Genomic DNA, 25,238 nt, shown 5'->3' with positions numbered 1-25,238 from the left:
TAATATAAACAATCCATATTCCCCAGCACGTGGACACACATACACAGTAGGGTTAATGTTTTGGTCAGCAGCCACTTCATTGGGATGTTTTTGCAGGAAACCCACTGGGGAGAACATATTTACTCCACACAAATAGACTGATTGGTAATTGAATTCATGGCCTTAGTGGTGTGAGGCGGCGATGCTAACCACTACACCAGCCGTGCTGTAATCCTACAACAAGTGTGTTTTCTTTCATGCACAAATTCGCCCTAATGAAAATATCCAGCTTTTAATTGTTGGAAATGCTACATTTGCTCACAATATTACTATGGTAGTTTTGGGAGGTGGGTGGGGTAGGCTTATTCACACAGCGTAGGAGGGGAGGGGGGCGTTATAGTGAGTTTAGGACATCTGGCGATTTATACTGTATATATAGTTACGGTTGGCTGAGTATACAGACAAACACATGCTCATTTCCAGCAAAGGTAAAAGACACCTGCTATTCCCCTCTGTGCGAATAACATGCGAGCGAGCTGTCAGGACCTCATCTGCGATCACATATAGAAACATTTGCAGGAGTTATAATCTGGACGACGACCAAGAGACGTCAGGCTGGAGTAATGGAGTCACATGAACTGGCCACTGACCTTGCAGAAACACTGAGCTGCATCTCTCATGAACCAGCGAAATCCCTTCAGCGAGAACCAACTCAGGACGTCTGAACAAAGGATTCTTCTGTATCACAGGAGGTGAAGCCTGGGGCGTATCTATGATGAGGGGAGAATGTGCGGAACACACGGGCCCCAGGGTCCACTCTGCCCCTCAGAGCAATGTACAAACGCACGGAGGACATTTTTTTTGTTGTTGATGTCTTTAAAGAGAAAAAAAAAAATGCTACAGGTAGCTTCTGCTCCTGTGCTGGCGCCATTTTTCCGGTGGAAAGGGCACACACACAAACACCATCACATGGGCCCCCTCATTTGTTAAAACGCCACGGGGTGAAACTATGAGTTTAAATGGGCAATATTGTGTATAATGCAGTATTAAATTGATGTATATTGTATAATAACTTTCCCCCTAGGGGTATATATTTACTAAAGGTCGATTTTAATCGATTTAAAATGGATGAAAATTGATCAATCAATTGTTGTGTTTCTTGGGCTAAATCACACATTTATACCTCTTTTCCACCAAAAACCCAGGTCCCACCTGGGTTTTTGGACATGGTTCCAACCCTGGTCAGACCCAGGTCAGACCCATTTACACTGCACCTTCGATCTGGGTTACTCCCAGGTCAGCCCTGTTCACACTGAACTCAGGTCTGCCCTGCTAAACCTGTGAGGTCATAAAAAGTGGGAGGTGAATGCCCCACAGCCACCAATCAGCTCATTTTAGGCATGACCCAGGTCAGATAACCCGGGTTGCACCATTTACACTGCACCATTACCCGGGTCAATCCTGGGTCCAACCCTGGTAGCTACCTGGGTTGGATTGCTGGGTCACTTGACCTGGGTTATTTTTCAAGGACCCTTTTACACTGAGCTGCAACCCAGGTAGACCCAGCAAAAACCCAGGTTTTTGGTCTGGTGTAAAAGGGGTATAACTAACAGACAATTTTTTATTTGTTTTTGTAAGTATAAGTAATACCTCTTTTCCACCAAAAACCCAGGTCCGACCTGGGTTTTTGGACATGGTTCCAACCCTGGTCAGACCCATTTACACTGCACCTTTGATCTGGGTTACTCCCAGGTCAGCTCTGTTCACACTGAACTCAGGTCTGCCCTGCTAAACCTGTGAGGTCATTAAAAGTGGGCGTTGACTGCTTCACAGCCACCAATCAGCTCATTTTAGGCATGATCCAGGTCAGATAACCCGGGTTGCACCGTTTACACTGCACCATTACCTGGGTCCATCCTGGGTCCAACCCTGGTAGCTACCTGGGTTGGATTGCAGGGTAACTTGACCCAGGTTATTTTTCAGGGACCCTTTTACACTGAGCTGCAACCCGGGTAGACCCAGCAAAAACCCAGGTTTTTGCTCTGGTGTAAAAGGGGTATAAATGTGTGATTTATCCCCAGACACATAACATCGATGTTGATCGATTTTCATCCATTTTAAATCAATTTGGTACAGAGCAAGTGGCACAATGGACAGTACACTTCATTTCATGATTGCCAGCAGCAGGTGATGGGGCAGAGAGACATTAATAGCTACTTCTGCTAGAATCCTGCGACTTCGGTTCCTATTCCATCATCTTCCAAATTAGTCTAATCGCTGCTCCTCATAAATATTAAATTGTGTTTAACAGGTTTGGATTAAAAGACAGAAAACAGCTATGTCAGCCCCCCCTGTACCAGGGCATTGGTAAGAACAGGACGGGGATACGCAGAGATTTATAGGTGACCCCTTTCTTTAAGTGTCTGTGACATAATTGCTGCCAACTAATGATTTCCACGCTACCGAATCTCCTTTCCCCATCTTTACAAGACACCGCAATCAAGACATTATAATCAGCGGGGTCCGCCAGTAACTGCTCTTTATCTGCGCTGTTTCAGGCCTGATTGCCCCTAATTGTGTTCCTATAGCAATTACTTACACATGTAATAGAGCCCTTAACTCTTTCCCTGGCAGACGCGGCAGGAGATTAAAGAACGTCCATGCAAGATGATGTTTTGCCTCTTTCTGAGTCCCGTTTTTTGGAGGGAAAAATCCGAACACGGCGTGCAAACTCGAACCTATGCGAGCCTGCACATCCCTACTTCAAAGTCAAAACCAGGTTCTTTTTGCATTTAAAATGACTGACGCTTTAAATCTATGGGATAAATCGCCAGAATGACGCAACTTTGCAGGCTATTACATATACTGTAGGCCCATATGTGCAGTAACGTCCATGTGTATCGCCATACGTGGAAATAGGCGTTTTAACCATGGTGCTAGGGAACGTTTATATATTCTATATTCGGGATACGGTTAAATGCTGGGGTCTATTTTTGGATAAATTGTTTCTCTCAGCTTCTCATATTTTATCGAGCGTAAACAGCGGAGAAGACACTGATTCCTCTTCTTGTTCTATTTGCGCCAGTTGCCGACTTCCTTTCTCAGCTAAAATCCTATTACAGATTATTCCTCCCAGAGATGTGTTTTTCTGAAGCCAAATTGACACCGTTCCCACGTTACATAACCAGCACCTGCGAACGCTCACGGTTCATGTGCAGGACGCGAGCTACACACACCTTATACATAATTAGTAACTGCAATAGCAGAAAAACACCCCACCACAATTATACTCTCAGGCATCAGGCGGAGCAGGAGAGAGATTTATTTTCACACTCCTATAAGAAGAGCTCTTGGAGAGAGCCGGGGTAAGATATCACGGGGCCCTACTTGGGGCCACTTTCGCTTTAATTACTCTGACAGACAAAAAAAAAAACCACACATACAAAGTAATCCGGGAGCCTAGGCTGCTCAATGGATAATCCAGCTCTGATCCAGAATGTGTACATTCATCACAGAAGGGGGGGCAGTGCCAAGGCATAATGCCACCTTAGGTGAGGTGCCACTTAGGGTGGTATACCAGAGACCACGCATCACAAAACTTAAGATCAAAAGTAGTTTCAGCTTCAATCCGCCCCAAATAACACCCACAATTAAAAGAATGCTCCTAACGGTCATTTTTCAAACACAGAAGGTAAAATGACAGGAGCTGATTGGCTGGTTCTTTATCTCTCTCCTAGGTTTGATACATCTCCCCCACAATGTAAAACGGCCTAAATAAAAGTGAGCTCTATTCAGTGTAACCCTCGCTGGTACCTACTGCCGGAAAGCCAATGCTTTTTGCTGCTTGGTAAATTGATAATTCCGCGGGCGATGTGTGTGCCGGCGCACGTTGCAGGGAATTACAGGAGGAAAAACTTGCTTGTTGCGCCTGGCACCTCTATGAGGCGGGATGCAGTCATAATCCCGAATGCAGGGATTCTGGCGCTCAGAATGCCGGCGTCTGGATCCCGACACCTGACAGAATCTTGCGCAGGCATCGCGACAGCCGGAATCCGGAAGGTAACTAGCGGGGTTAGGCACTAAGGGGAGAGGGTTAGGATTAGGGTGCGGGGAGGAGGAGGTTAGGTTGAGGTAACGGGAAGGGAGGGTTAGGGTAGAGAGGGCGGGAGGGTTAGGGAGAAGGGGAGGGTTAGGATACTGACCGACAGGCGTCGGCAGGGCCGGCTTTAGGAGTGTTTGACCAGTGCGGTCGCACAGGGGCGCCACCCATAGAGGGCGCACCCCTCCCCAACATCCCGATTTCAGCGGGACAGTACTGTCGGTCCGCATATGGCTGCAGTCAGCTGGCGGCCCCCCCTGGGCTTAAATTGTGCCGGCCCGGGGGGCAGATGGCAACCTGCCCCCCAGCCCAGTCCGCCACTGACTGTCCCGCTGTTCCACCCGTGGGCCAGAGTGGCCCGCGGGTGGTCAAATCGGGAGGTTAGGGACCCCCATCGCCGCAGCTGTGCGGCAGTGCTGGACCCCAGAGTCTGAATGGATGCTGCGCGCATACGTGTGGCATCCATTCAGTGACGGGAGAGGGCTGGGGGAAGCCCAGCTAGTGAGGCTTCCACCAGCCTGACGTTATTTGGAGGCGTGCCATGCGGTGCATGCCTCCAAATAATGTAATTTAAGGGGCCCCTTCCTTTTGTCCTTAAGTTGCGTATACACTACTAGATCTTGGAATGACAGTACGATTACGACATCGTACAGTCATTCCTGATCCCCTGCACCCTGCCTCATCCCCGAACATGGCCAATCTGTCGTTATCGGCAGATTGACCGGCATGTTCGGGCGATGATTGATGTCGGAAACGACCAGCAGGATCGCGCATCGCTGGTCGTTTCCGACATTTTAGTACCCGATTCATGCACGATTGATGAGCGATTGAACGATAACAACATCGTTATCGTTCAATCGCGCATTTAAATCGGCAAGTGGATACGCGGCTTTACAACATTTAAATTGGAACGGCCCAGTTTTTACCATGGGGTAACAAGGAAAATACAGATGAGTTCTTCATAAATGCTTTTCAATACATTTAAAAAGGGCTCTGAGCGTATAAACAGTGCTCGATAAAGGGGTCGTATTCCCAGCTGAGCCTGTGATCACCCTGTGCCAGATATCTATCCGCATTGCTTACGGTGAAACTGATAATAGCGGTGATCTTACCAGCTCAGTATGGCTCAGTGTGAGTGCAAGCTGTGTCCTGCTGGTCTCTTATTATCTATTACACGTTATAATAACACTGTTATATGGCCATTGTTATGCAGAGCACATGGGATAATTCCAGTCTTTCCCAATTGCTGTAACCCCCTCCGATTCAGCATTGTGGCTAATCGGAGAACGTGCATTCAGGAGTCACATTTTTATTCCATTTATTAATATTTGCTTATATAGTAATGCATATGTACACTGCGGGAGGCGGGGTGTAATGGGGTAATTCGGGTAATTGGATGATAGGATGCATTGGAGAGATCAGATGACAATAGCGTCCCATAGAGCAGAAGTGAGTAACGAATCGGTTCATATTATTTTGTGTTTTATATATCGGGTGGCTCGCTAATGTTTTTTACTGTATAGGCTTGTTTACCAAAACAACTTAATTTACTGACAATGAGCCGCCGAATATGGCTGTGATGGCCGGTTGCGCACAGATCAGCCAGTTACGGTTCTGCCGACATCGCAAGATTTCCTGCCAGATAAAAACTTGCAATGTGGATGGCCGCCGTGTGCCTTTCCAGAGTGGCACATTGCGCCCATCGCTTTGAATTGACTTGCTCTCATTGAAACAGGCCCAGTATTCATCGACGGACGCTAATGCCGTCGCAACTGCTAATTTGTACGCAAAAATATGCAAATGTGGCAGCCGCTGGGAGACGTATTGAGAGGCGACCACCTGCGGCTTTGCAGATCCAAGCATCTGCGCAAAAATGTCACAGAACCTGCGTACAAAGACGCAACATTAGTCGCTGATTCTGATCATTCGACTGTAGCAAACGAGAGTGAGTCTATGGTCCTGCAGGATGGCTGTGGGTTCCGAGACACCGGAGCCATAATCCTTGCATATGGGATCGCAGCTGCTCAGCGAATCTCCCGATATGGTCGCAGCACGCCTGCGTTCTTTGACGACACTACTCGTTACCTAATAAATATTCGCTGACTATGATATTGTATCTTGACGCCTGTGCAGTGCAATTTAGAGGGGTAGGGGGTGCTGCTCATCGCAACTCTGCGCATCTCTACAGCTCTGTTTAACTTGGGGTAATGGGTTAATCGATAAATGGAAAGAAAAAAAAATAAGTGAAGATTTTTTTATTATTTTTTGTTAGCTACAACACAGGGTGGTTGTGGGAATATTAGTATTATTTAATCTGTGCAACAATTATTGTGATATCAAATTATAAAAATTTTAAGGAATACATGTATTCATTTCATTATCGAGTATTATACATGATTATAATTTTTCACCGCAATAAGAAGGTAAGATCAACGGAATGTATCAAAAGACACACCCAGGGGCTCCGATGGGCGTTTTCTGGGGATATCCAGCAAATTTCCTTTGGTAAATAGGCCCCTAAATCTTGTGACGCTGTGCAGATCCCTGTAATTCCAGGGCGCTGGTATTTGGGACTAATCTCTCTATAGGATGTTATCTCTCAGCACTTTCTCTGTATGTAACAGATGAGATTACAACCCTGCTATCTGCTTTCCAGTGACTGGAGACATCTCTCTTTCTACATTTCTTCATTTACATTAGGTTTCAGATGGAGAACAGAGACAGACGTAGGTTTAGCACGGCAAACTTGTAGACTGATATAAGTCACTTCTTAGGTCTCTTGTTGAATACGGGTCAGGTGATAGTTACTGGCATCAGTCTATTAAGATATAGAGATGGGAAACTATAATAAAGGGGCTTATTTACCACCAACCACATATAAAATGCGGATGTGGAATGAAAAAGCTCTGTCCCGGTGAATGGCTGGGTTCGGACTCCGGGATCGGTATGAAATACCGCCCAACGCATGTTCAATCCCGACCCGGGAGACCGGCAACTGAAGATCCCGACAGGTAAGTATTTTAACTATAACTAACCTTAACCCCCCCCCCTAACCCTAACCCTCCCTTAGGGGTGTCTAACCCTAACCTCCCCTCCAAGTGCCTAACCCTAACCCCCCATTCCCCGCAGCCTAACCCTAACCCCCCATTCCCGCAGCCTAAACCTAAGTCTCCCAGGGGGTGTCTAACCCTAACCTCCCCTCCAAGTGCCTAACCCTAACCCCCCATTCCCTGCAGCCTAACCCTAACCCTCCTGGGGGGGTGCCTAACCCTAAGTCCCCCCCAGAAGCCCCTAACCTAACCTTCCCCCCCATGGCTGTCCACGCCCACCGCCCGGCTTACCTTCGTTTGGTATGCCAGGCGTCGGGCTCCCGGCGTAAGTAAAATGACAGGCGTCGGTATATCGACGCCTGTCATTACACCCCTGCTGGGATTAGACAGTCGGGAAGCCGGCGGTCAGCATTTCGACCGTCGGCTTCCTGATGGCATACCCGGACTCCTGCACATGCATCAGAGGGTCTAACAGGGAGGGATCCAGAGAAAAGAAACACCAAAGAGCAGCGTTAACTCCATCATCAGCTGACGTTAGCAGCCGAGCCCAGCTTGGTCAATGTACATACAGGTTTGATATACAGGACTGTTTGTAATCCTGTATATCAGTGGTAACTGCGCGCGGTCGACTTGTAACGTCAAAATATTGTAAAATACTGGACATGCTGGACGATTCGACGCCCAACTGATCGATATTTTCATATCCATATTGCGCATAAGCAGTACAATTATCTGGGCGACCCGCCGAAAGTAAACTCGCAGTGAGCTGTGCTAAACCAGTGCTATTCTGGTGTTGTTAGTAGATGGCATGCAAAGGTAACAAATGCTAATTTATGTTGCATTGGGGCAGGATGGTATTATGTATTAATGGTATACTTTATAGTTTATCATATTGTAATGGTATATGAAGAATATCACAATAGTGAAACCAATGAAATGTAGAGGCATATTGTATTAAAACATTATTCTAATTTCCATGCTTTAAAAACTGATAGGAAGTTGCCATATGCCCGCAGCGGGGAACATGTTGACAAGTACCCATGGTGAGGATTGTAAATGTTAGTAAATACCTACGGCGGGGATCAGTTGTACTGACATATTGAGGAGCCTAATCTTCCAATTCTTATATGTGTCAGCAGTGCACTGTCAGGAAAAGAACACAGGGTCTGATTCAGAGCCGGACGCTATTTGCGGACGCTCGTCCAGAAAAAGGGGCTGGCTATTTAAATTGACCGTTTGCTCTTTGCGGTCTGTTGACGCCTCCATGTCTGAACGAGCGAACAAAACATGCGGACGTTTTTTTGTAAAAAACGCTCCCTGGCCGCTCGCATCATACGTCATCTCCGCTATTTATTAGATTAATCGAGTACATCGAAAGGCGAATGAACTGCTCGCAGTGCTTGTGGTAGCATTTTCCTACCGTAATCATGCGAGCAGTTCAGGCTAAAAGACACCCAACTGACGTGGTCAATGACGCTGCTTTGTTAATTATGCACACCCATTAAACGCCCGTTTTGACCGTTTGGCACGCCTGCGTTCGGATCTCCACTTCCCGTTTTCAAGCGCCTTCCCCTGTTACCACCCACATACGCCTCACTCTGTCACTCAAATTAGCAGGCATTCGCTATATTGCGAGCACACGATTTTAGACCGCACTGACTGGTTCGCGCATGCGTACTAAAACCCATACGCATGCGCAGATGTGCGAACATTGCTCGGAACGAACGAGCGGCCGCTTACGAGCGGCTCTGAATCAGGCCCACTGTGTTCCTGGACTGATTTCACCTGCAGTCATTACTCACACTGTGGATAATCAGCTGTCAGTTATGTGAAGGCAAGGTTCACAGTGAGCTGTGCTCAACCAGTGCTATTCTGGAGTTTTCAGTAGATGGCATGCAAAGGAAACAAAGGTTGTCTACTATTTATATAATTGAAATGATTTTGTATTATATAAAAGTCACTGGAATGTGTTGCTTGCTAATATTGTCAACAGTCGTATCTTTGTTGTATTATTGCTCTGATGAATAAAATAAATTTAAAACAAAGGCCCTCATTCAGAGCCGTACGCTCTGAGCAGAGCGCACGCTCTGAATGAGGGCAGGGCTCCATTTTCATGGAGCGTCCTCCTGGACGCTCGTATAGCTGTGGGTCACCACCCACAGGCTATACGAGCGTGCTTTTTGATGGCCGCGATGGTCGAGACCATCGCGACCATCGAAATTGCGAGCCGGAGCCTGCGGTTGAGGTTTTCAACCGCAAGCTCCGGAGTGATTTTGGCTCTATCAGAGCCAAAATCACTCCCACTGACATCACTAGTGATGTCAGTGGCCCGGCTTCTGACGGGAGGCGTTCCCGTGGGAACGCCCCCGTCAGGGAGGTACGCCCCCGGCACGCCCACCAAAGGGGGCGTGCTGTCAATCAACATTGACAGCACGCCCCCTTTGATCGGACACAACGAGCGAAGGACTTTCCTTCGCTCGTCGCGTCTGGCGCATGCGCACGACGGAGCTCCCTCCGTCGTGCGCATGCTCAGTGCATAACATCGACCCACTTGCGAGCGGACAGCCGCTCGCGAGTGGGTCTGAATCAGGCCCAAAAGTCACTGGAATGCTCTCTGTATTGCATAAAGAGCACCAGAATGTTATCTGAATTGTATAAAGTTTACTATAAAGGGCTCTGTATGGTATAAAGGTTAATAGAATGGACTCTGGGCCTAATTCAGACCCGTTCACGAGTGTTGAGCGCTCGCAAGCGGGTCGATGTTGCCCAAGTGCGCATGCGCACGACGGAGGCTGCTCCGTCGTGCGCATGCGCGAGAACCTGATAGCGACGGGGAAGCGTCACTCCAGGTCTCGCACCAAAGGGGGCGTGCTGTCGATGGAGAGTGACAGCATGCCCCCTTTGGTGGGCGTGCCGGGGGCGTGGCTGGTCAGACGGAGGTGTTCCCATGGGAACGCCTACCGTCTGGGTCCGGCCCCACTGACATCACTAGTGATGTCAGTGGGAGTGTTTTTGGCTCTGATAGAGCCAAAAGCACTCCGGGCTTGTGGCAGACGAGACCCTACCACAAGGGTCTCGTCGCAAGCCCGATGGTCGCGATGGTCTTGACCATCGCGACCATCTTTTTGGACGCTCGCATAAGCTGTGGGTGGTCACCCACAGCTATGCGAGTGGCCAGGAGGCCGCTCCAATTTCAGCTAGGACGGCCCTGATTCAGAGCAAGCGCTCTTGTCAGAGCGTCCGGCTCTGAATCAGGCCCTCTGTATTCTACAAAGTACAATGTTCTTCTCTGTATAGTATAAAGTTTACTACAATGGGCTCATTATTGTATATATCACTAGAATATTATCTGTAATGTATACAAGTCATGAAATTAGGACGGTTGGGAGGTAAGGACAGCTAGCTTAATGGAAAAACATCATAGGGAATGTGATTGCTGACAGAAGACAATAGCATATAGCACACAGTGATATAAATAACAAGGCAGAACCCCCTCCCATAACTCTCCATCACATCTTATCTGTATGACACATATATATATATATATACATACATATACACACACATATATATATACATACACATATACACACACATATATATATATATATATATATATATATATATTGTGACACAGTCGGGATAGGGGTCCCTCTCCTGGGGTAGATGGACTCCCTCTCTACACACACAGCAGCCGTAGAAACAGGTCAGGGGTTCTCGTACAAACTGGACGGCGCCAGTCTTTATTGTGCCAAATGAATATAAACATAAACAAAACATAAACATAAGTCCTAGCCTGGCTGGGCACTAGCCACACAGCAGATTCCCTCTCTATAATAATGCCCTCACCATCAACAAAACACGTGCACAGTACTTACAAGGATTATCACCAAGTGTCTCTGAACAGGCTAGTCTGCCTGCTCTCCCAGGTGTGAGACACAAACAAACCATGCTTATATTAGCCATTACCAGCTGCAAGCCCTAATGAGCCTGTTACCAGGCTGAAAGGCCCAAAACCTGGAGTGGCCTGTGGATGGAGCCCTCCCTCTCCTCACATCCACACCTCCAGGACCCAAACCGACTTTTCCAAAAGCCGATACTCTGGTCTGCTTACAAAACAGACTTCTCCTTGGGGTTTTTAGGACACATAGGCCAAAAACCTAGGACAAATGTACCTGCCATTGACCACTTTACCAGTGTTTCTATCACAATATATAAACATTTAAGTATTGGTTCAGTCAGGGCCAAATGTTTACCATGGGTAACTGAAACATTTCTTCATGCGTAAGATAAAAAAAAAAAACTGTGAGCGATGAGTGCCGTCCCTGCGTCTTGGCAGCCCCCCGCCTGGGCAAATCCGTCTATGATCCTGGATCAACTAGTATTTTAAGTTTGACTATTTTGTTGTCATGAGAAGAAAAGCCCTTAGTTTGTATAAGTTATAAAGGGCAAACGTGCTGCAGGAGGTCGTCCTAGTTTAAAAACCCCTCACGTAATATTAGAATGACCTAATTGAATTTCATTAAAAAAAAAAAAAAAAGTTTTGTTCTCCTTGCAGTTCTAAAAATACAAGTTGTCCTACTTTTTGAGATAAAGCGCTGTCATCATTCGATAGTTGCCAAATATAACATCACGTGGGCGCCAGTGGGGGCTCAGACTTGTGTGCAACAGAAACGAGCCCGTGGGATGATCTAACTAACACATCTCATTCCCCCTTTCATTCCCCATCTGCTTAAACTATTTAAAGGGACTCTAACCTCATGTTTTCATTTTCCATTTACATCGGTCTAATGCAGACAATAAGACAATAATCTTGTTATAGGATGTCACCTGGCTCCTATGTTGTCTGTCGAACTCACCAGTCAGTAGAGTTGCCAGTGTTTGCCTTCCCTTCCTTGTTCTCCTCCCTGAACCCTCAGACTTATTCAGCTTTAATCACAATATAATAGCTTGGAGGCAGAACTACACATCCCAGCATGCCCTGCCACAGTCCCAAGGGATCGAAACGGTGACCATGGCGATGTGAGTGCAGATATTTTTGGTTTGTATACATGTATATATCACCTATAGGCTTTACATAGGATGTATACCTTCAGGTTACTTTCATTCATAGGCTTGTACAAGCTTTTCTGCGAACTCTATGAAATAAACTGTTTTGTTCCTCTGTACTTATCGGCCATACCTTTAAAAACTGTAGCCATGGAGAGTGGTTTATTTGCATTGCCCTTGGATACGACACACAGGGCCGTAGCTAGGGTAGTGCGGCCGGTGCCATCGCAAAGAAATTATGGACTGTACGGTCTTGATAAAGGAGGTCTCTCCGAAACGTTGACTACGATGCTATAGCAGTTTGAATATTTATACAGTCTCTGAGTGCCTTCCATCATTTCTCAAGTTACACATACCATAGGGAACGGTCCCGGAGCCATCTATACGTTTTGTAACATACGTGTGCCGGACTATCATTGCTTCTATATATATATATATATATATATATATATATTGTGACACTGTCGGGATAGGGGTCCCTCCCCTGGGGTAGATGGACTCCCTCTCTACACACACAGCAGCCATAGAAACAGGACACAAGTCTGGGGTTCTCGTACAAACTGGCCGGCGCCAGTCTTTATTGTGCCAAATGAATATAACAAATCATAAACCAAAATCCTAGCCCGTCTGGGCAATAACTAAACAGTAGGTACCAGGACGATAGGGCCTACTGTCCACACCGTCAACAACAGCACGTGCACAGTACTTACAGGATTGTCATAACAGTGTCTCTGGACATGCTAGCCTGCATGCCTACTTCCCCAGGTGTGAGACACTCAGCTACAACTGAACAGCTTATACCAGCCAGCTCCAGCTGTAAGACCTAATGAGCCTGCTACCAGGCTGAAAGGCCCAAAACCTGTAGTGGCCTGTGGATGGAGCCCTCCCTCTCCTCACATCCACACCCCCAGGACCCAAACCGGCTTTTCCAAAAGCCGAAACTCTGGTCTGTTTACAAAACAGACTTCTCCTGGGGTTTTTAGGACACATAGGCCAAAAACCTAGGACAAATGTACCTGCCATTGACCACTTTACCAGTCCTTCTATCACAATATATATTCTATCACTATATATATATATATACACGTGACGCAGGCGTTTTTCTCCACTACAAATGTTACTAATCACGGCTTCGTCTCTCTAGCGCCCATCTGTGTTTCTCATTCTAAATCTGATCAGTATAAAAAGGTGATTTACAGGTTACAGACCAAGTTAAACACCCTCAACGTTCGCCTTTCCAGAGATTTTTTCCGGCCTCAATTACAATATGGTGTCGTGGACAATTCCCACTTGTACGCAGATGAAAGGAGCTGCGATTCCCCTGCGAGGCCCCTGTGCAGAGAGAACATTCTGTGCCGAGTTATAATGAAAATAACATCTCACACATCCAGTCTCCATCCATTAGCAGCTTTTCTATCAAATCAGCCAAACACGACTAATGTACCTGCCCTGCGCAGAGAGCAGCGCTCCACGCCGTCTTACTTCAGCTCTTTATATTTCATTTCTCCCTTAAGGCTGAAGGATCTAAAACATTCATGTGGTCTTTGATTGCAATTTAATTTCTGTGGACTGAAGTAATGTCTTTGATTAAGGAATGAAATCCTGGAAGGTGGCTGGGTTTGTTAAACATTTAAATGTACTGTATGTTATATTGCACAGGTACCCTAACATCACTGCCTTTTTTTTTTTTTACCCCGAGCAGCAATTTTTTGGAAAAATAATTTTGTAATGTAAATTGTGGCGGTCTGTAATAAGCAAAATTATAATTATTATGTTTCCTTGGTTTATTTCTTCAGACTGCTGTTAATGTCTGATAATTCTGCAGATTTTCCACAGTGTTATGGGACTACCATGGCAATCACAGGCACATGATTAAGTGAGCAGAGAGACTTTTGTTATGCTTGTCTGAGCTCTATTTCTCATCGACATCTCCCCTCCTTCTCCTGCCTCTGCGAGAGAGAGAGAGAGAGAGAGAGAGAGAGAGAGAGAGAGAGAGAGAGAGAGAGAGAGAGAGAGTGTGTGTGTGTGTGTGTATGTGTGTGTGTGTGTGTGTGTGTGTGTGTGTGTGTGTGTGTGTGTGTGTGTGTGTGTGTGTGTGTGTGTGTGTGTGTGTGTGTGTGTGTGTGTGTGTGTGTGTGTGTGTCAGACTGACTACATCTTTGTCTGGCAGCCATACTTTTTTTTTCCCCTCCAGAGAGATTTTGAAAATTAGATAATAATTATTAGAATTTTTTTTTGAAGAAAAAACAGATGCATGGTTAAAAGTTCCAGCATCAGCAGGCAAAAGTGGCAGAATCACGCAAATCTGCATGGGCACATGCATCATTTGGATTGTAAAAGAGGGGTGGCTAGCCAGATGCGGGCGAGTCGTAGGCGCATCCCAGTCAGTGTCTGCGTCTTTGTCTGCGCCCTTAGTTATGGCGTAAGTTAATAATGAGCATGAAGGGCCGTCGAGGCTGTGATTATTACATGTGCCACTTTTGTATTTTTGAAACACTTTTTTTTCACTTTTGAGAGAAATACACGGGTACAAAATGCACCCTATTAAAGCTACATTCCCATTAAAACGTGCCCCCCCAAACACTTCAACACGGATCTGGACAGGGGGCACGGCCACATCATGATGGGAATATTTCCATATGAAGGTGAGCATGTGCCCTTTATGCCCGTCAGCTCAACTTCAGCTAACTAAGTGAGCGGTGCCGTCGCCCAGGGTGTAGAGCCCTTGGGGTGGCACCGTCTTTGCCCCAGGGACGCTGCATTTGGCTTGCAGGGTAGGGTGTCTGGAACAGCGAAACTAAGAGAAAGTCGGTACAGTTGGGAGGAATGGTTAAAGGTGGCTGCAGCGTGCAGCTGTTTCTCCCAGTGCTGCCCCGTTCCCGCGCACAGACCCAGATGCTGTCCCGTGCCTCAGCCTCTTTGCGTCTCACAAATGACCCTTCACTGCAGATAAACCAAAGGAAGATAACTGGTTCTCTAGAAACTAGTGACAACCCCAAGGCCATGGCTGACAAACCATAAAAATACAATTTTCCACAAAAATTTCCGGTGGCCAAAAAGTTTTACTGACACGTTGCTTGCGTCATTCTGGAATGTAACAACAACTAAAAAAATCTCAAAATAATAGTGTCCAGGGAAAAAAAGGGATCACTCTATTCAGACCAAAACCAATATACTAGGTCTATTCGCTCAGGACATCATGGACACGTGCCCTGTAGATGTGTTTTCCTGAAAAAAAAAAGCATGGTGCTCCCATGTGTAGGTAAATTCTTAGCTTAAAGATTATACCTTTATAATGTTATACCAATGTTCTGTATTTTTTCACAGTAATACTGAAACTTGGTGGCGACGTTGTACTGATGTCTACAGACCATTGAAAAAAAGTTGATTCACTAGATTTGGATCCACTAATTAAAATATACAGGGGGAGATTTATCAAATCTTGGAGAGAGATACCAAATAATTAGATTCTAACTGTGATGTTACAGGCCGTGCTAGAAAAATGACAGAAGCTGATTGGTTAGTACTTAGGGCCCCATTTACAAACGAGAAATAACCCCTTTAGCGCTCGCTAAAGGGGTAATGCCAGGTTTCTGTATTTAGTAAACAGCCGTAATCTTAGATTACCGCTGTTTGTACAGCATCGCTCTCGCCATCTTCTAAATGGCGAGAGCGATGCGTGTCGCATTGCTGGCAATGGAGGCTCGGCGGCGCATTTCTGGATTCAGCGAAGCCTTCCAGGCACTGCCGGGTCTCCCTGTCATGCACATGCGTAGACGGACCGTCGCGCATGCGCATGACACTGGAGCCCGTCGCTGGCAGCGTTAGGCTGCCAGCAGCCCAGCGGAGGACCTAACCGAGGACTTCGACTTCGCGGGCCCTCGCCGGAGGTGTAAGGTTTACTAAATACCAGTGGAAATTTCGTTTGTATCACAGTGATACTAAACGAAAATTCCCGCTGGTATTTCGTTTTGTTTGTTAATGGGCCAAAAATCTCTCTCCACTTTATCTCTCTCCAAGGGCCATATTCAATTGCCAGCGAAAAGCCGTTCTCGGCAAAAAGTTTTCGCTGATGACGTCATTTCACCTGTCGAGAATCTTGCCGCTCTATTCAATTGCAAAGACTTTTCGCTGGTGCAAAAACTCTGCGCCTTGTAACCAGCGGAAAAGATTCGCCTGTGAATGGAGGCGGAAAAAAGTACAGAATTGGGGGTTTGGGGTGCGAAGTTGCGGGAACACGCCTGCAGCCTTCGGACAGTCCCCCAAAGGTAAACTGCGTCAAAAAAGTATAAAAAAATACTTTAGAACACCCCAAAAAAGTACTTTTGTTTTGGGGGCGAAAAAACCCCAAGTTGGGGGACAAGCTTCAAAAAGCGAAATAGACTCCAGGGGGTCCCCCAAGTGTGCCCCAGGTTTTTTTTTATTGCAGGTGGTTGCTGAAGGTGCGTATTTTATGTTATTGAAAAACACACTTTAGCGAATTTAAACCATGCTTGCACCCATTTTCAAGTACCCCAAATTTGCTGGGACTACTTATTTATAAAAAAAAATAAAAACTGCAAAATGCTATTCTTCTCCACTTGTGCAAGACGCTAAATAGCACCAATTGAGAGCATTAAAGCACCCCAAACACCTTCAGCAGGGCTATTCGGGGGTATCCATAGTGATCCCCCATGTCAGTGCATCTTTAGGGGTGTGCCAAGCTGATTTCCCCAAATCTGAGAGTACTTTTCGTCAATCTCAGTTTCGCCGGGACGCGATTTTGTATCCTTCGCAATTAAATAGGGCGAATCGCGGTGACGAGCGCAATACTTTTCTGGAGCCTAAACTGGCGATGACGGCGAATACTCCGGCATGCGATAATTCCGGAACTTTTCACCGACAATTGAATACGGGCCCAAGGCTTATTACATATCTTTTATGTCTCTCCGAGATTTGATAAATCTTCCCCTCAGTGAGGAATTATATCCTATAGCGACTTTGCACACGGTGTAACTTCTGGAGGGATATTTTGCGTTTGAGAACATATGTCAAATGACTAGAGTTCTAGAGGTATAAAAACTCAGTCTGAGATAATCATTTTAATTGACTTTCATTTCTATTCCACTAATCTCTCTCTCCCTGGGGAACATCTGGAGGAACAAAATAAAACAAGCCAGACAGCAAAAAAAAAGACTAAACGAGAACTCTGTGTGACAAAGACGATAAAAAGTTTTTACAGAGTTCTAAAACATTGATTGGTGTCTGCAAATCTCTCTACAGCAGAGCGCTGGTAATGAATGTCAAAAATAGGTTACTATATGGGGAAACATAGTAAATGCAGGACTACGGTGTAATGCCGGTTACACACTAGACGATATGTCGTCCGATCCGGCCGGATCATATAGGAAGAGCCTGTGAGAGACATATAGGAAGGGCCTGTCAGAGATCTATAGGAAGAGCCTGTCAGAGACATATAGGAAGGGCCTGTCAGAGACCTATAGGAAGAGCCTGTGAGAGACATATAGGAAGGGCCTGTCAGAGATCTATAGGAAGAGCCTGTCAGAGACATATAGGAAGGGCCTGTCAGAGACCTATAGGAAGAGCCTGTCAGAGACATATAGGAAGGGCCTGTCAGAGATCTATAGGAAGAGCCTGTCAGAGACCTGTAGGAAGAGCCTGTCAGAGATCTATAGGAAGAGCCTGTCAGAGACATATAGGAAGAGCCTGTCAGAGACCTGTAGGAAGAGCCTGTCAGAGATCTATAGGAAGTGCCTGTCAGAGACATATAGGAAGGGACTGTCAGAGACCTATAGGAATAGCCTGTCAGAGACCTATAGGAAGGGCCTGTCAGAGACATATAGGAAGGGCCTGTCAGAGATCTATAGGCAGGGCCTGTCAGAGACATATAGGAAGGGCCTGTCAGAGACCTATAGGAAGAGCCTGTCAGAGACCTATAGGAAGAGCCTGTCAGAGACCTATAGGAAGGGCCTGTCAGAGACCTATAGGAAGGGCCTGTCAGAGACCTATAGGAATAGCCTGTCAGAGACCTATAGGAAGGGCCTGTCAGAGACATATAGGAAGGGCCTGTCAGAGATCTATAGGCAGGGCCTGTCAGAGACATATAGGAAGGGCCTGTCAGAGACCTATAGGAAGAGCCTGTCAGAGACCTATAGGAAGAGCCTGTCAGAGACATATAGGAAGGGCCTGTCAGAGACCTATAGGAAGGGCCTGTCAGAGACCTATAGGAAGGGCCTGTCAGAGACCTATAGGAAGAGCCTGTCAGAGATCTATAGGAAGGGCCTGTCAGAGACATATAGGAAGGGACTGTCAGAGACCAATAGGAATAGCCTGTCAGAGACCTATAGGAAGGGCCTGTCAGAGACATATAGGAAGGGCCTGTCAGAGACCTATAGGAAGGGCCTGTCAGAGACCTATAGGAAGGGCCTGTCAGAGACATATAGGAAGGGCCTGTCAGAGATCTATAGGCAGGGCCTGTCAGAGATCTATAGGTAGAGCCTGTCAGAGACTTATAGGTAGAGCCTGTCAGAGACCTATAGGAGGAGCCTGTCAGAGACATATAGGAAGGGCCTGTCAGAGACCTATAGGAAGAGCCTGTCAGAGACCTATAGGAAGGGCCTGTCAGAGACCTATAGGAACAGCCTGTCAGAGACCTATAGGAAGAACCTGTCAGAGACCTATAGGAAGAGCCTGTCAGAGACCTATAGGAAGGGCCTGTCAGAGACCTATAGGAAGAACCTGTCAGAGACCTATAGGAAGAGCCTGTCAGAGACATATAGGAAGAGTCATATAAATCCAGTGGCGTAACTAGGGTATTTGGAGCCCAGGGCAAATTTGAAAAGGGAGCCCCCCCCCCCCCCCCCCCCAAAAAAAAAAATCCTGAGATGTGCGCGCGCGGGAAAAAACGGGCGTGGTCACTTAAAAATGGGGCATGTCAACATGACACACCCCTTTATTTTCACGCTGAACATTCCTATCCATATGCACCTTAACCCCAGTAGTACCCCTTATACAGTACCCCCAGTATGTAGTTGTGGTCCCTCTTATGCAGGCCCATAGTAGTGCCCCTTATACAGTATCCCCAGTAGTGGTCCCCCTTATACAGCCCCCAATTAGTTCCCCTTACTCAGTACCCCCAGTAGTGGCCCCCCCAAATGCAGTGCCCCACGTAGTGTTCCCCCTTATGCAGTGCCCCCAGTAGCAGTCCCCACAATGCAGTGCGCCCAGTAGCGGTATCCCCTTATTCAGTGCCCTTTATATGGTGCCCCCAGTAGTAGTCCCCCCCCTATGCAGTGCCCTTTATATAGTGCTCCCAGCAGTAGTCCCCCCCATGCAGTTTTCCCAGTAGTGGTCCCCTTATGCAGGCACCCAGTAGTGATCCCCCCTATCCAGTGCCCCCTGTAGTGGCCCTTCCTATTATTGCCCCCAGTAGTGGTCCCTCGAGTGCAGTGCCTCTAGTAGTAGGCCCCTTTTATAATGCCCCCAGTGGTAGTTCCCCCCCAAGTAGTAGTCCCCAGTAGAGTAGGTCCTCCCAATGGCGCCTCCAGTAGTAGCCACCCCACCCCCAGTAGAGGTCCCCCCAGTAGTAGCCACCCCTCCCCAGTAGAGGTCCCCCCAGTAGTAGCCACCCCCCTCCCCTGTTGTGCAGATAGGTTAAAAATAAATAAATAAATATATATATATATATAAAAATATACTTACCTGAATCTCTGCTCCTGGTCCTGGTCCTGCTCGCGACGCCGCTCCCGCCCGGGCTGGCGCACTCAGCATTATGGGACAGACGTCATGACGTCATGACGTCAGTCCCATTACCCACTGCAGGAGCCGGACGGAAGTCCGGCTCTTGCAGTGGGTGCTGCAGCAGTCAATGAGAGTCTATCTGACTCTCATTGGCTGCTGTTTAACATACGCATCGCCGCCAGCGCTGGCGGCGATGCGTGTGTTATGCACAGCCTGAGCCCGCCTCCTGGCGCTATTGGGCAAGCGCTCAGGGGGAGGGAGCGGGCTCAGGCGTGCAGCACAGGACCGGCGCTGGAAGCCTAGCGCCGGTCCTGTGTAAATGTGTAGCGCTGACCGCACTCATTGCGAGAGAAGTCTTTGCATTGAGGACATGAAAATGGTGCTGGACACGGCCCATGGTTGTGTTAGATGTTCTCTCTCTAGGTTTTCCTGGGTGCAGACCCTAATGTTATGTGATGCGCACGCCGGTAACCATACTGTTAATACCAAATGAAATATCAGCTCTTTATCACTAAACCTGGGCCACACACAGTAACCAGAGATGCAGGGACGTTGCTCTCTATGCCACGAATTAGTAGGAAATTAGACCAGTGCTTCTCAAAACCTGTCCTCGGGACATAATAACAGCGCATGTTTTCCATATTTCCTTGCTGGAGCATAGGTGTAGTCATTACTGACTGAAGCATTTTAAATGAGACTGAAGCATTTTAAAGGATCCACAGGTGGTGCTAATTATTTGTCCTGCTATTCTGTGAGGAGACCTGGAAAACATGCACTGTTGGTGTGTCTCGAGGACTGCATTTGAGAAGCACAGAGTAAAGGCCCCCATACATCTGATCGAGGATCTCATGATCCTGTGATCAGATGGGAAACGCTGATCCGCCGGTTGGAAATGCCGACCGGGGACCATCGATGTTCAGCGATCCGTCGCAGGATCGCTGAAATTTCACTTGTTAAATTTCACAGATTTGACAATCACGATATTTTTTTGATCGCGATCGTCATATCTGTGAAATCCAACATGTTGGATTTCTGCGATCCTGCTATTCCGGGGTGGCAGCATCGCAGGATCGCGGCAATCCATCGCAGGCGGATGGGGGCCTTTAGACAGAAAAAGCCCACATCTGATTCTGTGCAGATTTGCACCTTTGAGCATTGTTAGTAGATAGGTAACGGTCTGCATCTGTGTTACACCTGTAATAGATAGGTGGAGGTGAGTTCTGCTCTTACCTTTTTCTCTAACAGTGTCAGCTCATTGGTTAATTCCTCCACCCTCTGGTGCAAGCGCTGGTTCTCCTCCTGTGCCTGTCCCAGCAGCATCTGATCATTGTTCAGTCGCATCTGTAATTCCAGCAGCTGTCAGGAAAAAAACACAGAGATGACTGTTACCAGAACGGAGGGGAATAAGAGAGACCCGGGCCACAGGATTGTGCAACAGGGGATGCGTATGGGATGCCAGTGGTCAGCATCCTAACCCTCCCCCTCTCCCTACCCTAACCCTCTCTCCCCGGTGCCTGAACCTACAGATATGCCCAACTACATCCTTGTCCGTAGCACAGCTTCTCGCGCCACGGACTCCCGCGATCGGAGCCGCGCATTCATTTCTCCATAGGATTGAATGGGAGACACGCTCCCGCGATCAGGGATACGCCATAGCGTACCATGGCACGTAGCGTGATGTGCGTGCAAGTTTGTGGCGCGATCAGCCACAATGAACTTGGGTGCATCTGTAACCTCCCCCCTAGTGCCTAAACCTAACCTCCCCCTCCCTCTCCCCGCACCCTAAACCTAATCCTCCCCCCTCACTGCCTAACCCTCCTCCTAGTATCTAACCCCGCCCCCTAACCCCGCCGGGATACCAGCACCGTGATTCTGGCAGGTGTCGGGATTCTGGCACCGACAATCTGACCGCCGGAATCCCCGCGGTCGGGATATTGACTCATTCCCATGCAACAGAGTCTGGTGCACCATCAGAGGTGCAACTAGCACACAATATGCCACTTGTAATCCTGCAAGAGCAGGGAATCACTCATGGTACGTGTGATTGTATCTTTAGGTCTTGCAGCAGTGATGGGATTATAATATAAATGACAGCAATAAGTGATCTGCAGAGGTGGAAATCAAATAGCACTAAATTACTAGCAAATCACACAGGCAAAAAGGAGGCAGTCGCTGCCAGGCACATTATGTATGTTAGTGCACTTATATGGTGGCGCAGAGTAGTATGTGGGCTTACAGGTACAGTATTACAGTATGCGGTGGCACCGAGTAGTATGTGGGCTTACAGGTACAGTATACGGTGGCACAGAGTAGTATGTGGGCTTACAGGTACAGTATTACAGTATACGGTGGCACAGAGCAGTATGTGGGCTTACAGGTACAGTATTACATATACGGTGGCACAGAGTAGTATGTGAGCTTACAGGTACAGTATTACAGTATACGGTGGCACAGAGTAGTATGTGAGCTTACAGGTACAGTATTACAGTATACGGTGGCACAGAGTAGTATGTGGGCTTACAGGTACAGTATTACAGTATACGGTGGCACAGAGTAGTATGTGGGCTTACAGGTACAGTATTACATATACGGTGGCACAGAGTAGTATGTGGGCTTACAGGTACAGTATTACAGTATACGGTGGCACAGAGTAGTATGTGGGCTTACAGGTACAGTATTACATATACGGTGGCACAGAGTAGTATGTGGGCTTACAGGTACAGTATTACAGTATACAGTGGGATGACGCAGCGTAATGTGCGAGGCTTAGCGGTGTGTTCTGCAATGTCAGGACCTCATCCTGAGTTGGACACTAACACAAGTTGTGTTTTTTTTCCTTGCACCTTGCTATCATTATTTCCTTTATCTTTGGTGACACATGTTGCACTTATTACTCCCTGTGCCGGGAATAGGGCTGGAGGAATCGTGCAAATGCGCCTGTTTGGGGGGATGCGGTGCGACTCCTTTGGTGACGCAGTACAACAACTACATTCAACTTTGCATTATGAGATTATTGACATGAAACAAAAGACTGGAGAAAGCTCATAGTGTGGGGTGGGCTCCATGGTGGGGCGCAGGGCTCTTTCAGAAAAGCTGATGATGATTGTTTCTCATCATGGGACGCATTTCACTATTTCCATTTGAACAGTGGAGAAGAGTTTTACTCGGCCCACATTGCCCAATGTAATGCAACAAGTTGTAACATGCAGTTAAGACAGCAGTGATCCTTCCTCTCATAGGGGCCTATTTAATATTTGCACTATAACCCTCCGAAAACACCCGTTTCCACAGGACATCCACAAATATTAAGGATCACCCAAATTTAGGAATCAGGGATATTTCCAATATCTGCAGCCCCCATAGGTTTTTGCGGGGGCTGCAAAGCTGTCATTTACCTAGGTTCAGAATACAAATCATTCCGGAGTTTGTCCCGCGCAGCTAACGCCATCTAATGGTGACGTTAGTCGCTGTAGCCTATGGGCTACATTCTGCAAACATTACCGGGCGTGGTTTCCGTCAGAGACCTCCATGGCAATGGTCGCCGTACATGTGAGGTCAGCAGACCGCGCATGTGCAGTAGCGCTGTAGAGACCCGAAACAGAAGTGAAAAGATTGCATTAGCGATCACTTCCCTGTCCCTGTATGTGTGTTTAGACTTTAGATACATCCCGGTGAATGTTAATTTCTCATTGCCGCAAATAGCTGCAATAAGAAATTACAATTATCTGGTCTAAAACCCGATAATTAATATATATGCCCCATAGTAAGTTAACCGTAAATGTGATGCTAGTACATACATATTGTAACGTGTTTATCCTGCTCCAATGCAGTAGAACAGTAGACCCAACGCTTTTTGCACTCTGCATCTGAGAAGCAATGAAGAAAACATTCATAATCCGCTACAGAGACAGCTGAAAGAAAATGTATCGGTCCATCTTGTCTTCCTTATCTTGTGTGTGTGTATCGTTATGATGTTACCTTTCAGTCTGTATCACTCCAACTTTAAAGTGTGTCCCCTTCTAGAAAGGAAGAGGGACATTTAGAATGAAAGTGGGACAGGTGGGTTCTAGGCCAACAGAAGTACTGTCCTCTCAAATACAGTTACACTGGAGAGATGTAGATGTTACCGAATCTCCGAAACGCGTGGAGTATCTGTGGTGATGACATCACTGCACTCAGCAAAGTGATGTATTCAATCTAATGTTCCAATCAGTACATAAAGCAGAGCGGTGTAGGTGGTCATTTGCCTCATTTCACAGCCTGGAGACTTAAGCTGGGTACACACTACAAGATATTGTTAATGATTTGGCAGATTCCGACGCATCGGAACGACAAATCGTTAATATTGTGCAGTGTGTATGCATTACATTGTGTAGTGCGCACTCCCATGGGGTCGTCAGGTGCATCGCCTGATCTTTTGTACATGTAGTAAAATCAGGCGATGCGGCTGACGATATCATGCAGTGCTATGCTGCGGGGGCCGGTATATTGGATTGTCGGTCACCAGATGTGTACGAACCGCCCGATATGTCGGCAAATCGGCAGCCGAGTCCTGTGTCGCATCGCTGGGTACACACGTCGTTTAGTGTGTACCCAGCTGTACAGAATAAGAACTGTATTTAAAAAAAATACAAAAAGAGCAGGCACTGTCACAGGGTACAAATCCCCTCTCTGATGACTCAGTGGAGATAAACAAACGTTCCTGTGCTCTGTCAGGGGGTGCTGATGGGGTTTAGCCGTGTTTAGTTCCAGCCACAGTTATCAGTGGTCTTTGCAGAGCCCCAGATGCAGAGGAGATAAGAGGGGTCTTTCTCACCATAAGCTTTGTACATACAAACAGATATACAACTTTTATCCTGTGTAAACATTTTAGCTGAGGGAGAAGGAGATACAGAGACAGCAATTACAGAGATGTGGATTGTTCCCGATTACAGGGGGCCGTGTTTTTCTTTACCCATTTCAGAGAAATCCACTTTGCAACCTGAGAAATGGATTATGTGCAGAAACACATTCGCGAGATGTATAAAAGTGCTTTTACATGATATAAATCTCCCATCTTGTGTTTTTAATGATGTGAATCTGGGGGAACCAATATATCGTATGTGTCACTTCTCCTCATGTATCAAACTCTCATCGTCCTTTTAGTTGTAAGCTTGTCAGCAGGGACCTTCTTATCGGGATGCAGTCAGGAAGCCGACGGTCAAAATGCCGACCGCCTGCTTCCCGACCGTGCAATTCCGACAGGGGACTAATTTATTTATTACCAGGTATTTATATAGCGCACACATATTCCGCAGCGCTTTACAGACCAGATTTGGCCA

General features: G+C 47.0%; 1 protein-coding gene across 4 annotated transcripts in view; it reads right to left on the bottom strand.

The window, feature by feature from the left end:
* The window catches only part of LMNTD1 (lamin tail domain containing 1), a 149,314-nt gene that overhangs the window by 61,273 nt on the left and 62,803 nt on the right, over positions 1-25,238 (bottom strand). For all 4 annotated transcript variants that reach the window (XM_088454809.1, XM_088454810.1, XM_088454807.1 and 1 more), the window contains one exon: positions 21,148-21,273. In XM_088454809.1, the coding sequence (XP_088310935.1) occupies positions 21,148-21,273 (126 nt within the window). The remainder of the gene's footprint in view (positions 1-21,147; positions 21,274-25,238) is intronic.

Source organism: Taudactylus pleione, unplaced genomic scaffold (assembly GCF_031769625.1).
Source record: "Taudactylus pleione unplaced genomic scaffold, aTauple2 ptg000634l, whole genome shotgun sequence".
In the NCBI taxonomy this organism is placed as follows: Eukaryota; Metazoa; Chordata; class Amphibia; order Anura; family Myobatrachidae; genus Taudactylus; species Taudactylus pleione.
The sequence above is the reverse complement of the archived record's forward strand: the minus strand, read 5'-3'. Positions and strand labels throughout refer to the sequence as shown.